At 43.5% G+C, this 16957-nt stretch overlaps 1 protein-coding gene across 1 annotated transcript; it reads left to right on the top strand.

Moving 5' to 3' along the window:
- Positions 1-108: 108 nt before the first annotated feature.
- On the top strand, positions 109-10004 carry SARAF (store-operated calcium entry associated regulatory factor). Its single transcript, XM_058024887.1, has 6 exons — positions 109-254; positions 857-1032; positions 2260-2650; positions 5620-5728; positions 7214-7332; positions 7850-10004. The coding sequence occupies exons 1-6, from the start codon at positions 179-181 to the stop codon at positions 7873-7875; spliced, it is 897 nt and encodes a 298-aa protein (XP_057880870.1). The 5' UTR covers positions 109-178; the 3' UTR covers positions 7876-10004.
- The last annotated feature ends 6953 nt before the right edge of the window (positions 10005-16957 follow it).

Genomic DNA, 16957 nt, shown 5'->3' with positions numbered 1-16957 from the left:
GCTCCTACGTGGCACGCGCGCAGGCCCCGCGGCGGCAGCCCCGCCCCCTAACGGAGCGCCACACCCTCGCCGCCCATTGGCCCCACGGCTCGGTGGGGGCGGGGCTTCTCCCCGAGCCCCGCGCGTTCCGTTGCGGGCGCCGCCCCCGGGGCTGACGGTGACAGCGGCCGGTGCCGCCATGGCGGGGCTCGCTCCGCGCCTGCTCCTCCTGCTCTGCGCCGCCGTGGGACCCGCGCTGGGCTGGGACCGACCGGGTGAGACCCGCGGGGATCGGGGTCTCGGCGCGGCCTCAGCCGCCCCTGCCGCTTCTGCCGGCGCCTCGGCGGCTCCTCGAGGCCCGGCACTGCGCGGTGCTGCCGGTTTAGCGGCGGCCGGCACGGGGGAGGAAGGGCTGGTGGGGTTTGGGCTCCCTCCAAACCAGCTTGCGTGGGAGCAGTGATCCCGCGCCGCGTCAGCGGTGGCAGCCCGGAGCCGCCTCGGGAGGAATGGGGAACTCTGCCGTGTTTGCCTCTGGTGCGAGTTACATCCCGTACGGACGCGGGCGTACTTCGGCCTCCATCGGCAGCCCTCTCCTGAGAGCCGGCCCTCGCAGCCACGGGGAGGGCACCTGCACAAGCGCTGACAAGCAGCAGGAGGAAGTTTTTCACGGGAAGGGTGATCAAACATTGGAATGGGCTGCCCAGGATGGTGGTGGAGTCACCCGTCCCTGGAGGTGTTTAGGGAAAAACCGGACGTGGCGCCCTGTGCCGTGGTCTGGCTGACATGATAGAGTTCTTTTATCGAGGTTGGAGCCGGTGATCGCTGAGGGCTTTCCCAGCCTGATGCATTCTGTGGTTCCTTGTGCTGGCTGTTTCAGGGAAGGTTCTGCTGCGGGATGTTGAGGCGCTCACCCTGCACAGAGGGCAGTACACAACATCCCGGCGGACAGCCTCGGTCCCTCAGCTGCAGTGCACGGGGGGCTCTGCCGGGTGTTCCCGGGTCCCTGAGGTTGTGCAGTGCTACAACAAAGGATGGGATGGCTACGATGTACAGGTAACTGTTTAAAACTTGCTAAACTGTCTAAGAAATCGCTTTCCCCCAAGCTGGGAAGTTCTGAAGGAGCGAAGAGTAGTGAGCTAGGGTGTCAGTTCAGGTGGTTTTTGTTAGATGAATTCTTGCACTAAAAACTTAACCTAAATACTTTTAGGTTTCGATTTTCCAGAACTACTGTAGTTATATGTTTCATATAGCTTTGAAGGAGCTAATGTAAAAGCACGGCATAGCAAACCTTTGTTGGTTTAAATAAAATGGTGCTCAAGTTTATAAAATCAAACTCTTGCAAACCCCGGAGGATACTTTTGAATTATTATTGCTGTGTGAATTTCCATTTTTTGTTATTCTTAATATTTTGATTCAGCTTTACGTTTTAAAAACTAAATTTCAGACTTGCCTGACTTTCACTTTCACCTTAGGATGTGAGTGCTAGTCAGTAAATAGTCTTGACTCTGAGCTGTTAAAAAGGCCTCTGTCAATAGATTACCAGGAATCAAGGCTGAAAGTATTTGCTAAAACTGATACAGTATTGTGAAAGAACAATTAAAATTGGCAGTTGGTACTGCTGTACTGAATTACTAATTTAGAGACAACTACTTTCTTTTTTCCTCTCCAAAATCCAAGTCACGTGCCATTAGAGATCCCTTTGTTTGAATACCTCAAGGGAATGTGAGCCTGAAGATCCACCTTTGTTCAATCAGAGAATCCCCAGTATAATTGTTAAATGTTGCATATGGATGCCTAATGATGTCTGTCCCAGCTTCTTTTGATTTCTGCACAGACACAAACAGACACAATGGTGCACTGGATCTCAGGCTCACGTGTTATGTTTTTGTAGCTGCCATTGAGTTTGCACAGGACAGGCATTTGTTATGTAGCTGTTGCACAGAGCACAGCACATTTTTTAGAAGTATTGCTGTATCTCAGGAAGGGATATTTGAAAAACGTATTCAGTGAAGAAAAAAATAAATATTCCAGAGTAATTCTCTGCAATTCTTCAGTGTTCTGAAAGGTAAGATCTCTTTTAAGTTTTAGGATTTAAAATTCATTTAAACACCAAATTCCTACTCCTTTTCAAAATAGGAGCACATAGACATTTCTTACCTATGGCCCATAGATGATTTGTTAGCAATTACAGCTTTATTTCAGGGTATATGTGGGCAAGCAGATGGGTGTTTTCATCTTTGGGGCAGTATGTTTTACTTTGTGTTGTGTTTGTTTTTTCAGTGGCAGTGCAAAGCAGACCTGGAAAACGCCTACCGTTTTGGACAAATGGAAGTGAGCTGTGAGGGCTACGATTACCCGGATGATCCTTACATACTGAGAGGCTCCTGTAGTTTGCTGTTCAAGCTAGAGCTGACTGCAGAAGGTGCAAGGAAAGCAAAGAACTCTGGAAGCTTTGGCTCTAGCTATTTCCAGTCAAGCAAAGATTATTCTGATTCTGGTTCTGGAGCAATTGTTGTAATTGTTCTTCTCGTTCTTGCTTTTGGAGTTTACAAGTTCTTCCTCAGCAACCGGCAGTCTCAGCAGAGTTCTGGGGGCAGTGATGGCTTCTCTCAGCCCTTCTGGCAGAGTCAGCAGGCACCTCCTCCTCCTGGTTTTAAGTCCACCTTCACAGGTAGGGCTCTGAGCCATTTACAGTATTCAAAGAGCAAGCAGGATTGTCCTGTTTTATCTGTGGTAAGGGAAGGTGGGATAGAGTTAAAACCGCAGCATTTGCAGGCAGCTGCTGAATTGGCTGCAGAGCCTACGGCCAGCTTTGTATTCTGTTGTTCAAAGGAGGAAATAAGGGCTTGGCTTTCCACAGGCTTTCAGGGCAGGCTGCCCTCTGAACCTTTGCAAAGCTACCTCCCCATGCTCTGCAAGCATTCTTTTCATCACCTGTGAAATAGCAGGATTGTGACGGGGAGAATAATTGTCATAGGTAATCTGGAAAAGAGAATGTTCTTACACAGCCAGAAACAAAGCCATGCCAAAGGAGCACTCTGAAACTTTACAGAACAGCCTTTCAGCCCTGGTTTCATTGACAAAGCAGTTGATGGGGTTGAGTATCATGTACCAGTCCTCTGTTTAACAGGGCTGAAAGATTTGGTTCCCAGAGCAGAGAACAGTGTCTGTGAACTGTCATTAGAGGGTACAGCATCTGACTCTCATGTGGGGCCTTTCATCTGAAGGTGAAAATTACAAAAGCAGTGACAAGGCTGCTGCTGGGAAAAGAGGCAACTTTTCTTTTCCCAGAAAACTGGTGTCTTCTGTCACATAGCAAGTGGTGTTCCTTAGGCCCTCATAGTGTCTTGGGGAAATAAACATTACTCATCTGGTGTCTGACAACTCAGTTAACCCTGTAAACATGCAAGCTGCTCACAGCACTGGAATTTAAATTACATTCTCACAAGTTACATAATTTCTTTCTTACTTTTTTTTTTTTTCTTATTAATAGAGAAGGGGTTTTGGCAAGGAAATATGTAGCAAGGATTAGGTTTATTAGTCAAAAGTTGGTATTTTAGTAATATAAAAACAGCTTGGCCAACAGAGGGTGCAGTGTAATTCTTTTGGATACCCTTGTGCAGGGCGTGCAGAGCAGAAACTTTCACCTGTACCTGCACGAGAAAATTACAGGGAATCTGCTTCTGTTGGCTTTGCAAATTGGTTTGCATGTGGTTACATCAGACTGTCTGTCTGTGCTGCGTGGGCATCAGTGGCCGTGTGTGGGCATGGCACTGGCTGCCCTGTGGTGGTCAGCAGGAGCCCTGGCCATGACACACAGCTCTGTCACACTGGGCACGGGCGAAACAATGAAGGGTTATTTTCATTTTTTTCTCTTCAGTTCCATGTCAGTGAATTGCCCCAATGCATTTTTCTTTGCAGGAGTCACAAATATAGCAAGGGCAGGGCCTTGAGAATGTTTTCTTGAGGATTGCTGAAAACTTAGACACTTAAAATACTCATTGGGAACCATATAATGCTTAGCTTGTGATGTTTTTAATAAGGCATGTCAATGATTTGTCTTTGGATTTCAGGCAAAGTAAGGAGGAAAACAAATGTGGAGCCAGATTAAAAATACTAAATGTTAGGCTACTTCATGCATTCAGTGTCTGCCTTACATTGTGGGAGCAGAGCAAAAGCACATCTCTGAATGTGTATGACCATGTGTTCCAGGAATGTATTAGTCTTTGGAAACCTGGACAGAAACAAAAAGCAATGTTGTTCACATACTGCTGTTAATATTTAATTTGCCTCACTTTAAATCCCCTTAACATGCAGAATGTGTCCTGTGGAACTTGTTTAGCTAGACTATCTTAATTAAATTCTGCTTTCTCTCGGTTAGTCGTTGTCATGATTCTTAATGTTTACTCTAGATATTTCAAGAAAATTACTCAGTTTTGAGTCAGTGTTCAGTCATGGTGCTTTTGAGCAAATGAGTTGGTTGATCTCTGATTAACATTGTTTTTGCAGCAAATTAGGTAATTTTTTGTTGTTGTTGTTCCAAATCAGCATAATTTAGTAGTATATCATCCCAATGAGAGTTTATATTTTTCCCCACACATTCTAAATGAAATTCAATATCAAATCCAGTCTGGACTGAAACTGATTATTTCAATATTGTTTTATCTTCTATGACTTCAAACAACCCATATCAGTTTGAAGACAAACCAGGCCCTCTGATTTTTACCTATGTCATCTCTGGCCCAGTTGTTCAGGTGGGCATGTTTTAGGGAGTCCCTAATATTATCTTCAGTTTTTTTTATACTTCCTTATGTGTTAAACCCATGGTTGAGCTTATTCTTGCATCCATGATTTTTGCTAGACCAGAAAAATTATTCTGCTTTGGGTTTGTATTTTCTCTTTTTCTTTCTTAATGGAAAACATTCATTCTGGCTCAGAACCTCATGTTATGTGCAGGTCACATGTCAGAAAATTTGTGACTCTCCTTCCCCCACAACCTACTTGATATGCTTGCAGTTTCATCAAGGTATTTGTCAAGCTTGGCGACTCATGCATAATGAAAACTTAGCAATGTGGTTGCAGTGAGCTTGGTTTTTGATAACAAGTGCCAGACTAGGATTACCAGGAACAATACCAGTAATGTCAGCCTTACACTGGGCCACTGTGACTCAAACTGTGCAGCTGTGCTCAGTGAGATTAGGAGCTCTGTGTCTTTGTGGTTTGCTCACTCTGCACTGTTACCTACTTGATTTGTGTTCCTGCATTTGCTTCTGGCCTGCTCGGTGACCTTCAGCAGATTATTCTTTCTTAGTTTCTTTTTCTATTTTTACTCTAACTTTTCTGTTTATAGATCAGCAGGCAGGCACTCTTTCCATGTTTTGCAAACATCAGGGTTGTGAGATGAAGTGGAAGCAGATTTTTAACATAAAACTCTTTACAGTAGTGTTGGTTTATGTGGGGTATCCTGCTTTCTGAAATGTTAGGCCTTTCAAGTTAAGCTTGATCGAAAATCTGCTGAAATCAGGACCAGTTTGTTGTCTAATTTTCCATTATCTTTAACAGGAGAGAATTTTGTTGCAACAGCTGGCTTGAGGATTAGTCTGTTACTAACTTATGCTTCCTATTTTCATTTTGTTTAAGATGACAACAGCTTTGGAACTCATTCTTATCATGGAACCAGTTCAGGACCGGGATTTTGGACTGGATTAGGAGCAGGAGGCTTGCTAGGCTACTTAGCAGGCAGTCACAGGTAAAATATGCATACAATCAGATTTTAAGCATTTAAGCTTTCAGAGGTATGCCATGTACTATATTGACATTGTTTCTAAGATTTAAAAGTGTAATTCAAGTTACAAAATCCTACCACTAGAAGAATTTTGAGCAGCTGTTTGCAGCTTCAGGACCAGAGACATTTCAAACATGTTTCTGAGGCAGAATTGGAAAGACTGAAGCACTTCATTCTGCTTCCTCTGACCTGGCATGATGGCCTCCAAATTTAAATTGAGCATTTAATTTATCTGCAGAATGCCTTAAAACACACATAGTCATATTAAGCATATAATCTTCTCTATGTGGATCTCTTGTATCAGTGTCATCTTTCCTAAAATAAGTCTGGATGACCATATTTGGTATAGGCTTTTAGACATTCAGAATGCATCATTTTTAGATTAACAGTTTAAAGAGAGCAGTTGCTGCCATTTTAGGCTTCACTGGAGAAAATACGAGATTCCTGCAGGGAATCTTCAGATCCTAAGCAGTTTTCTCTATTTATCAAATGACTTGCCTATGTATTGAGTCTATTCCTGTAGAAATGTAACAGATTAGAGAGTAAGATGTTTCCACAGGAGTGCTAAGCATCTGTGTGGTAAAGTTGTGGGCTATTTTTAATAACAGAAGCCTTATATTAATTCTGCTAAGAATTTTTCTAAGGTATAATGTGTTAAAGTTTCTATTGGCCTGGTATTTCTTAAGGCTTAAATACATGACTCTTGTGTTGAGGCATTCTGTTTATGTAGTATCTCCATATAGGTTATTTCCCTGATTTCTGTACACATCCCCATTTCAGTGGGCACAAATATTGTTCAAGATTAGAGATCTAACTGAATAAGTCCAAATACATAAACAAGCTTCCTGACTTTGAGCTTCTTTTTCTTTAAAACGGTCTTCAGTCCACTATTGTTTAGTTTGGTTTTTAGGCTTTTGAAATTATGTGCTGCAAAATGCTGGTGCCAGGAAGTGTGAGAGAGCTGTTTGTAAATTTCAAGAGCAGGAAATTCCATATCCATGGAAGCAAGTAATTTTAAGTGAGTGAGTCAAAGACCATGATATGTTAGTGTTACTGATATGACCTTTTCAAAAGAGTTAACAAAAGGCTGTTTTCTCTTGCCAAACATGGCTGGGATGTAGGTGATGTCAAAAAGCATTTAAACTTCAGATTTCAAACTTCTTTCTTGTCTGATGGAATTTAAAATTTCAGAAAGAAAAATTTGCAGTTGTTAGAATTCCTTAGTCTGAAGAATAAAGCTACAGATTATGAAAGTCTACAGATTATGAAATCACAGCACTGGATGTCCTTGCTCTCAATGTGTTAAATACATACATTAAATATGAATATTTCTAGCTTTGAAATAATTGCTTATTGCACCTTTGGAGGTGCAGTTCTCTTGTTTGGAATGGTGTTTTCTTAATTTTTCTGAAGGGCACTCATGAATCCTTCTGTTCTGTTTCATGGCAGAGCGCAGCCGCGGTCCCCGTATCACAGTATGTGGACAGATCCCACAGCTGTACCTCCTATGTATGGGCACTCAAGGAATTCCACAGAAGGCAGCAGCTCAGGAACAAGAACTGCTTCTGGTAAGGCAAAGCACCTTTTAAGTTCCTGAAGCTCAAGGGACTTTGACCTATGAAAAACATGCAGATGTTAGTTGCAGTTCGAGGAGCATCCTTGTTTTATTTTACCAGTTGGTGTAGATGGCATGTAACAATGTCCCTTCCTTCCATTCTGTATGGAAGTAGGGCAGCATTGTGGGGCATGAAATTCCCCACAGCCCTGTGGTGGGCATGGCACCATCAGCATTGGGCTTGTCTTCACTGGCAAGGTGCATTAGTTTAAGGCTTTCCTTTCTGATGAGCACTACGTGTACTTTTCTCTAGCAAACATGCACAGACATGTTCTCTGTAGAATGCAGGTTGTCTAATCTGCAAGAGCAGAATAGTTTCCAGGCCAGTCAGCCCACAGTTGCTTGCTGTTCTCCTTCATGTGGATATGTTTACCTCATCTCCCTTGCTACCTTTAGCATTTTTAGAACTAAAGAGTTCAATGGAAAGGCCATGGTGGAGCTGATTTTTTTTTTTTTATTTTATTTTGCAGGCTTTGGGGGCACGAAGCGAAGATGAAATCCTTTACATTATTACATCAGAGTGATTGAACTAAATCTTGTTGTGTACTTGTGCTTCTTTTAATAGTAGTATACTTCAAAAATGCATATGAGGTATGGAGGATTAGGCAAAGAATTCCTCACTTTCTCTGTGGACTCTCACTGCTATTTAAGGTATGACAGGTGCTGGAACATCCACTATTTCAGATCATCATCTCCTACAGAAAAAGCTCATCCAGGTTAAGAAGAATGATGTTACAGTGACCGTGTATCTGTCTGTACTTGAGGCCCCAGTGATAGCCTTACCAGATTTTCAAAGCTTGTACCTTACTACTCATGTTCTGGGCTTCATTTCATTTGGTCCAGAATTTCTGATAATATTTTTCGTCTTTTCTGGTAGTCCAGCACCTACCTGATATGTAAGGAGTGCTGTTCTTGGAAGCTATTTTTGTTTGCCTTTGCAGAATTAATGTGAACTTCACTGTAAGTGCAGTCAGCCACTCAGATAAGTGTGGGAGTTCTTCCTCAGTGGACAAGAGCTAAACTGTGTATGAAGAGATTAACATTAGTATGTTTGTATCTGTGCTATGTGACTGTTGGAGCAAAAATGTGGAGATTCATGGATTCTCCATGTTATAGAGTTTATCCAGGGTGACTCTGCAAACCTGGGGAACTTTGTAAGTTATTGGGGGTAAATAAATAAGTAACCTGGAAATCTTGACCTTTTTCTCGAAGACTGAGGTAATTTAAATTCAGGTGATTACAGATGTTTTGCCTGCATTGAGGCCACAGATTTGCCTTTTAATGGTGGATGTTGGCAATGAAATGAAAACTTATCATGTGAATGGTGTGTCCTGCTAGATCACCTGTCCAGGGCACAGTAAAAAAGGTGTTCATTGCAAAAGGGAAGGGGATGTTCTTACTGCAGAGATGATAGAATCCCTGGGACACAGCAGGCTAAGCTACTGAGCTTACTAAGCTACTAAGATACTAAGCTAAGAAAGGAAGTTGGATGTCTAACAGCATGTAACTTCCCCAAATGTGCTTTTTAAAAACAAAGTGCTGTCGGAGAGTGGGAAGCAGAGAGGCCTTGCTTTGTTCTGTGATGATGTTTTGGTGCCTCTGTGAAGTGTTGTACAGTTCTTGGGTGACTTATTCTCTCCTGGAAGAGGCATTGCTGGATAAAAGCAGAGAAATTTCTCAGGAGAGGGGAAGAGTGAAGAATGGGGTGCTTGATCACCAGCTCCTGTGCAGAGCCCATCCTAGCAGAGTGTAGAAGTGTTTGTGTGGGCACAGCTCATGTATGCTGGCAGCAGCCAGAGAAGCCTTGTCTTTCAGCCTTGGGAAAATACTGTGTTGGGAATTGATAGCAGCTGTTACAGCAAAAGCAAGGCACTGTTCAGCTGATACAGGTTGCAGCTCCACAAGGAGATGAAATAGGTCTGGTTAGTCTGAGAAAGTGACTTCAGCAGAACTCAGGGAAAAGCAGCCATGTCCATTCATGAGTATAGAAGGAATTAGTTCATATGTTAACACCCAAGTTCAGCATATGATTTAAGCAACCAAAAGAGAGAAATTCAAAAAAGAAAAGAAAAAAATACACAAGCAAACCAAACCAGCAAATCTCAGAAATCTTTATGAAGTCAACAGCCAGAAAAAGTGCTTCATGAAAAAGTTCTTGTACTAAAAGTGTTAACAATTTCATTTGATAATTCAGAATAACTTGAGGGTGAAATGGTGGTTTGCTTCTCAGAGCTTCCTGAGGGTTGGGGAAAAATAACTGTGAACCTAAAAAGGGAAATGACAAAGACCTTACTCATGGCCTCCTAGAAAGCTCTGCCTTTTATGAAAAGTCCATGGTAAATCTCTTATCTTTATAACAAACTGTAGCAGAAGAATATATTTTAAATATGGAGTTCTTACTCATTTCTAAGTAAATTCAGGTTAAGCTTGTCACACTCAATATTTGCTTTGCCAACTAATTGCATAACAGTGAAACTGGATTTTTTCTAACTGGGTAGTTGGAAGCTGAAGTTTGCCCCTAAATTACAGTGTGGTATGAAATGTTTTAGACAATGTTTTCATCTGTGTTTATGTATTTATAATTTCTGCATGAAATGTGCAAAATAAATCTGACACATAAATCTACTATAGCTTCTGAATCTGTTTGGATATGTTTGCCCTTCTCTCTGATAAAGGAATGAAAGAAGTGAATAAGGAGTATTTTTGTCTTTAAATCACTGTCTTGAGGCCTGCAGGGATGGCATTGTTTATTTTCTCAGAGTTCTCTGTCTCATCATCTACTTCCTGGGTAAATATTATCATCCTTTACCCCCAGATGCAAAGTGGGTAAGCTGTATGTTGTTTCAATAAAATAAACCAATACTGGGAATAGAGTTACTGTATTGATTATGTTTTCAGTAACAAAATACTGAATCCCGTAAGGGATTGAAGGCTTTCTTGTACATCAGGGCTTGGGATCTGAGTCTGCAGAAAAGCTCTGTTATGTCAGAATGTTCCTGGTTTTACATGGTGGTGAGCTGAACCCTTCAAAAGAATTTATGATCACTGCTGCTGTTCTGGTTGTGGGCAGAGCAGAACTCAACACAGGGATAGCCTAAGCTGATGTATTGGCTTCTTACACAGGATGTGTCACTGCTGAACACACATGGTCTACACAGAGAGTTCAATGTCTTGGCAGTTGTAACCTGGGGTTAAATGGGGGCCTGCCAGTTCTGCTGTCAGTGTTTCCTTCATCAAATGCTGCTGGTGCTCCTGAGTGAAAAGAACTCGTGGAAGGCAGCTTAGAGCTCCTACTTCTGAGACCTTGAGCTTCCTTCCTGAGCATCAGATCTGGAAGGTCCAAGTCTCCCTTCTGCTCCTGGGCAGGGCTCTGGCAGCATCTTCTCAGCGGCTTCATAGTTGCAAGGCATGTGTAAATGCTCAAACTGTTAAATGCTGTTGTAGATAGCTGCAATTCAGTTTGGTACCTGGGACCAGAACTGCTTGTACTCTGACAATGCTTCCATCCTCACACAAAGCTAAAACTCATTACAGAAACGAAACTCCTGGTTTTACAGCTGACTTCCCATGAAGCATGTGATGAAAAAAATAGATGGATAGAGATAAGCTTTCTCTGTGCTGCTCTGTCTTGTGACTCAGCTGCCAGGTCAGGTCTTGGCTCAGTTCTGCTGAGTCTCATGCTGTGCACCTTGCTCTTTTCCCTGGGTGCCATGTGTCTGCTTCACTTAGCACCAAGGCAAGATGGTAGCTGGTTTGTTTGAAAAATAAAATTCTTCCATGGTCATCACTTTACATCACTGACTTCCAAAAAGAGAATTAAGCCAGGTGGTATGATTTCCAGGACTAGGAGTTGTTGCACAGAGAATTGCTGAAGTAAAGTAGCAAGCAATACCTACCTGCCTGCACAGCTGTCTAAAAGCTGAAAATGTTGAAAATGCAGCGCTTGCACATAGAATGTTGTCCACTTAGCACTGATTAAAACTGATGTATTTTTTCTTCCTTACTAAAGCAGATTTGTATTCTTAATATTGTGAGAATCCCTATCAACCAGTGATTGTGGTACAGAAATAGCCCAGCTGCCTGAGAACGAAGGCATATGAGCAAATCCACAAAAACATTAAAGTCTCACAGCAATGCAATCTGTACCAGCAGACAATGCTGTTGTGTCCTGCTGTGTCTATTGAAACATAATGTCAGGTCCCTCCTTCTCCTTCTGTACCTGCTGGGGTTGAGTGCTGTGTGGGAGCAGCTCCTTATCACTCTGCATATTTTGTGGAGCCTTCTTCTGTAGCCAGGTCTTTTGCTTTCCTAATATTGTGTGTAGCTGCAGTAGTATTCACTTTCTGATGCTTCTTTTTCTATTGCAGCTGTGATTTGCCAATGCTAATGAAAATAATCAGCAGACTCCCTTTATGTGGCCTATGTATATTATCTCCTGCTCTCTTCCATTTTGTGGTTCCCTCTGTTCTGGCTGGGGGTCATTGTTTCTTTAGCAAGGAAAGGCTGAGCAGTTGTAAAAAGTGCATTGAGCTGGGAATGGATGGAGTAGATAGTGATGAAGTCAAGGGAGCCAAATGTCAGGCTGTGAATTGACCTGTGTGGGCAGTATGTCTGGAAAGGTATTGTTTTAGCTTTCTGTCAGAGAAGCATTTTTGTCAAAGGTACAGAATGGCAGCTGGTGATTGGAGCAGATCAGAGCTGGTGAGCTGGCAGCAAGGAGAAGACCTGAAAACATTCTCTCCATCCTAACTTAGGAATGATGTTGCACCAGGAAGCTGGCCTAGGATGTGCTAGCTCAGCCACTCCACAGTCATGCCATTGCAGATCCTGTGGGTAGATGTATGTTTGAAGATACCAGGTGCTTCTGAAAATGCCAAGCAGAAGAAAGGTGACTTGGCCCTGCATCCATGTTTCTTTCCTTCTGCAGCATGGCTTAGAATGAACAGAGAAGGCCAAACGTGGAAAGAGCAGCAAGCAACTATGACAAAGGGTAGCAAGTAGGCCAAAGCAAAGCTTGCAGGTGAAGCCTGTGTCCTAGTGGGTCCTGCCTGCTCACTTCTCACACAATAGCAGGAAATAGTAGGCAGTCCTAACAGCTGTTGTATCAGGATTATTTTACTGAGTTTTCCTGCATCCCTAAAGTTAAGTCCTACAGGCAATTACCAGTAGTATGGATTGACATCTTTTGCTCTGAGGGCCATCTGAGCCATTCCATAATTCAGACTTCAAACTACCCACTGTGAAATTTGGAGGAGACAAATCACTGCCTGCTTAAAGACCAGAGTCTCTGAACTACTGCATAGGGAACTTTTCCTCATTTCCTGCATTTGCCCTGACTTCCCTGGCATCAAGACTTAGGCAGTCTTTGCTGTGCAGCTTTATTTAGATGCCATTGTGTGGGATCCTCTGAGACTTGGCCTTGAGATCATTGCCCTGACATCATTGTTTCTGTAAGCCTTCTTCTCTGTGCCTCCTGTGTCCTTGTAATCAGTGTGTGGGGATGTCTTTATTGAGGCAGCACTGGAATTACCAGCAATCCAGAATACCTTTTGCTGCTGCTGCCTAGTTATTCATCTCCCAGTCAGCTCCTGTGGTCATTTTCATGTCATTTGGCAGCTGCAAACATATCACATCTGCTTTAATGGACAGACAACAAATACAGTTGGGGGAAAAATGTGCACTGAATGTAGATAAAATGTTGAGTTGGAACAATTTTGCAGAGCTAACCTTCATCATGGGATTACTTTATGAACATCCATCCTTCTCCAGGAGCTGGATGAGGACTTTATTATGTGGATTTAAATAATGCCAGCAGTGTCTTCTGCACTGCAAGAGTAGAAGACTTAGAACTGTAACAGGTTTTGTGTGCAACAAAGTCAGACCTGTTCAGAGCTTTTTGTAGTTTGATGCACAGCTTGCAAAGAATTGGTAGCTGTAAAAAGTGAGGTTAGGTCAGCATAGAAATTCATGTGACTTTAGCATAGACAGAAACAAACTGATCTGTGCTATTTCTGAAACTGAGGTAAAAACAAGCTCCAATCAGTCTGAAGCAGCTCACAAGGTTGTTCCTGTCTTTGCTTTGAGCTGAGATCCTGTTCAGCACAAGTTGTCATCTGCTGCTGACAACTACTGCCAGCACTGAAGTCCTCCTTCCCTTAGGTGGGCAAACCCTCTGTCCTCATTCTGACTATTAAAAATAGCCAGGGCCCCTGGGTCATAGTGCAGTGTGATTCTGAATTGGCAGGCTTGCGTGGTTAATTCTACATTAACGGGTGGAAGGATTTATTTCCTTTTTAACAAGGAGCTGGAGATTAGGCTGTAACTAAGTGAATGTGTATAGAGCTGAAACAGAGCAAGCATAAGGGATGAGAGGAAGACCACTCTTGACTTGGGTAATCCAGTTTCACCTAGGATACTAATACATTCCCTTTAGCCCAGCTGATGCAGCTGCTAAAGAGAAAGTTAGTGTTTGGGCAGATACTGACTTTTAAATTGCAGAGCTGCTTTGGACATAACTGAGAAACAGAGCTCTCTGCAGCAGCTGAGAGAGAGAATCACAGTGTGAACCATCCTCCAAGGGCATTCAGCCTGGGAAGAGGAGGGGGGAACAGGAAGTCCCACACAGAAACTAGTGAGTGTTTCTAGCTGAACCTGCTACCGAGGCATCTGTGCCTCTCCAGTCTTTGTTTGCTTAAGCACCTGAGAGGCCTCATGGAACCATGAGTGCTACCACTTAGCCTCAGCTTGGCATACTTCCAAGCAAAGAGGCTGTGGGTGAGGGAAGATTGTTTGCTGACCTTTGGACAGCATGTCAGGAGAGGCCCAGGAAGACAGCTGAGCTACAGGAATTTGTCATGCCCTGGAATGCCAAATAAATGAAGGGTATGGAACAGTCAGCAGCAGAGACCTTTAGGAGGAGATGTAGAATGCCCTGGTGGAGCCAGTCAGCACACTGGAGGGTGTGCTTGTACACAGTGGCTGCAGCAGGCTGGGGCAGCTGCATCCCATGGTCTGCATGTGGCTTATGAAGGCTGCGTTGGTTCAGCTGCTGGAGCAGTGCTGGCCATTCTTTTGCTCTCCCTCCAAATGCACGGCCCAACCATGCATTTTCACAATCTTGCCAGCTCAGAGATCACGTGCGCTTTGAAACGCAGGCAATCTGGTTTATGAAACTTTGTACCACAGCACATTATAAAGGCCAAAACTAAAGATGAAAGGATTGGGTGATTTTACATAAAAACAGTACATCAGCTACTGAGCCATTACATGACATCTTGCTGAAAAATCCCTAGAACTTGAATTCCAGAAGCAGAAGGTGTTAACAGCTTCCATCAGAATCAGGGTACTGGGATAGGCAGAGCTTTCCTCCAAGGCAGTATGGCAGCTCTTACATCATTATCTATGAGGATAAGGATCTACTTATCCTAGGCACAGCCTCCCAGCACGGAAAGGTAATACCATCTGAAAAACACTTTGCCCTTTGACTGGAAGAGGAAAAGGATGGATCACACTGGGCAGTGTTCCACCCCCAGTAAGACACAATCCCCTTCCAGCCGGTCCCCCAGGCAAAGGACTGTGGACAAGGATCAGTCTGCAAGGATGGATGGGAGGTGGGTTTTCTGGTTCCTTTCTTACCTTGGGGGAAGAGGTTTATTAGCTTAAGATGAGCTGCGGATACTTGAAGGAAAAGAGTGAAAAGGGAGACATTAATAATGGGAGTCAAAGGTGAAGGGCAGCTGTTAATGACAGCCTTTGTTTTGTTTGTTTTCTGGGTTTTTTTCTGGCTTCCCGTTTAGAAAAAAATGGGGACAATAGGAGAATCATTTTCTCTGCATAGAGCACTACATTTTCCGTATTTAAAGGAAATAAGGTTTGGCCTTGCTTAAACCTGAGCTTTAGCTAGTGTTGTACTGAGTGATGTGACTGCACCAGTGAAACCTCTCTTGAAACTGTGCTGCAACCCCATAACTTACTTTGAGAACAGAAGGGCAAGAAACACCCTTGGGTGGTTTTTCAAGACAATAAGTGGGTGTCCTGCCTGGTGCAGCTTTCCTAGCATGGAAAGCCACAGCACAGCCAAGTGTTGAGCGTTTGAAAAAGCATATGCAACTGCAGGGGAGTGCACAGAGAGTGTGCTTGGGAAAATGCTTATACACTTCACTGATTCTTAGGGATTATTTCAGGCTAGTGAAACGATGTTTCTGTTGACTGAACAATTACTGGAGGCAAAGTGGAAAGGTTTATATGTTTATTTAGGCAATGTTTTCAACTTTTCCCCTCAGAACAGTTGCACTGATGCAAACAGCAAAGGTTGGAGAGCTGGGCTGGAGAGAATGCTGGAAGTTTTTAAAGTCTTTTTTAAGATTTATTGCATGATTTAAAGTACCCTCCCCTTGCTACTGTAGAGTCCTGAACCCCTTTTCCAGTTCCTGGTACTGGAGGGGTACAGAGCAACAAAGGGCTCAATTAAGAAAGGGGTTAACATCCCACATTGGGTTTGGCTGATGACATTTCCAAGCCAATGGGCATAGGAAGCCTGGAGAGAAGCAGGAGCAAGAGGACTGTGGCTTAAATGCAAAGGTGTTTAGGAAAGATAGGTGGGATTTCTGAACCTGAGGTGAATAAGACAGAGATTCCCAGCAGGATTTATTGAGAATGAACATGCAGCACAGAGTTTGACTGAGAAGAACCCAAGGGTCTGAGAATGTGGTCAGCTGAGCCCCACTACACAACCACATGTTCCTTCTAAAGGGGGCCTTACTCCTCCCTTGCTCTTCCTCTCACCCAGAAATTGTACATTACATCTTCTCTCCTCCCCACATAATCCCTGGTGTTGTCAATTAGCCAGTGGCAAAGCACAGAGGGCTGTTGCCTAAGAAACAGTTGCTCATCCAGGGAGATGTTGTAAAACACCAGGCACACCATTCCCTATCCTGTCATCACCCAAGACAAAAAATGTGCATGTCCAAATCCAGTTACACCAGTGCTCCCATACCAGAAGAGCTTTTAAAAACAGTTTTATGAGTTGTTGCAGCTGGATGTCTGTTTAGGCTGTGGCACTGTAATTCCAGGCACAACATTACCCTCCCCTCCCAAACAGTTACTTGGGCAACTTTAGTTTTAGAAGCCAGGAATTGCTGCAGAGGATGAAGTGCTGTGTGCCTAGCCCTGACACCCAGCTGCACAGCTTTCAGCTGCAAACTTGAGATCACGTTTTCCACAGCACTTGGTACCTACTGCCTCTCCCTTCCAAGGACTGAAATCATGTGGTACCAACCACATAAATGGGAACTGTGCAAAGTCTGATGGCACAAAATTAACTGTTCAGAGCATCTTGAAACAAACAGGACCTGACAGGATGTGTTTTGTGCCAGGTTTGTGATTTGAGTCAGATGGCTGTGGTGGATTAGATCTGGCAGTGGCAGCCTGAACACTGGGTTTACTGCTTGGTAAAATCCCAGCCACAGCAGTTGGAAACAGTCTTATGTTAGAACCTAAAGATGTTTTGAAAAGGCTGTGTTAAAATAGGTACAAATATTAAGGCTGATTGCTTGTAGAGAAATACCCTGTGAGTAAAA

Source organism: Melospiza georgiana, chromosome 5 (assembly GCF_028018845.1).
Source record: "Melospiza georgiana isolate bMelGeo1 chromosome 5, bMelGeo1.pri, whole genome shotgun sequence".
Taxonomy (NCBI): domain Eukaryota; kingdom Metazoa; phylum Chordata; class Aves; order Passeriformes; family Passerellidae; genus Melospiza; species Melospiza georgiana.
Note: the sequence above shows the minus strand (reverse complement) of the source record. Positions and strands in the feature narration are given on the sequence as shown.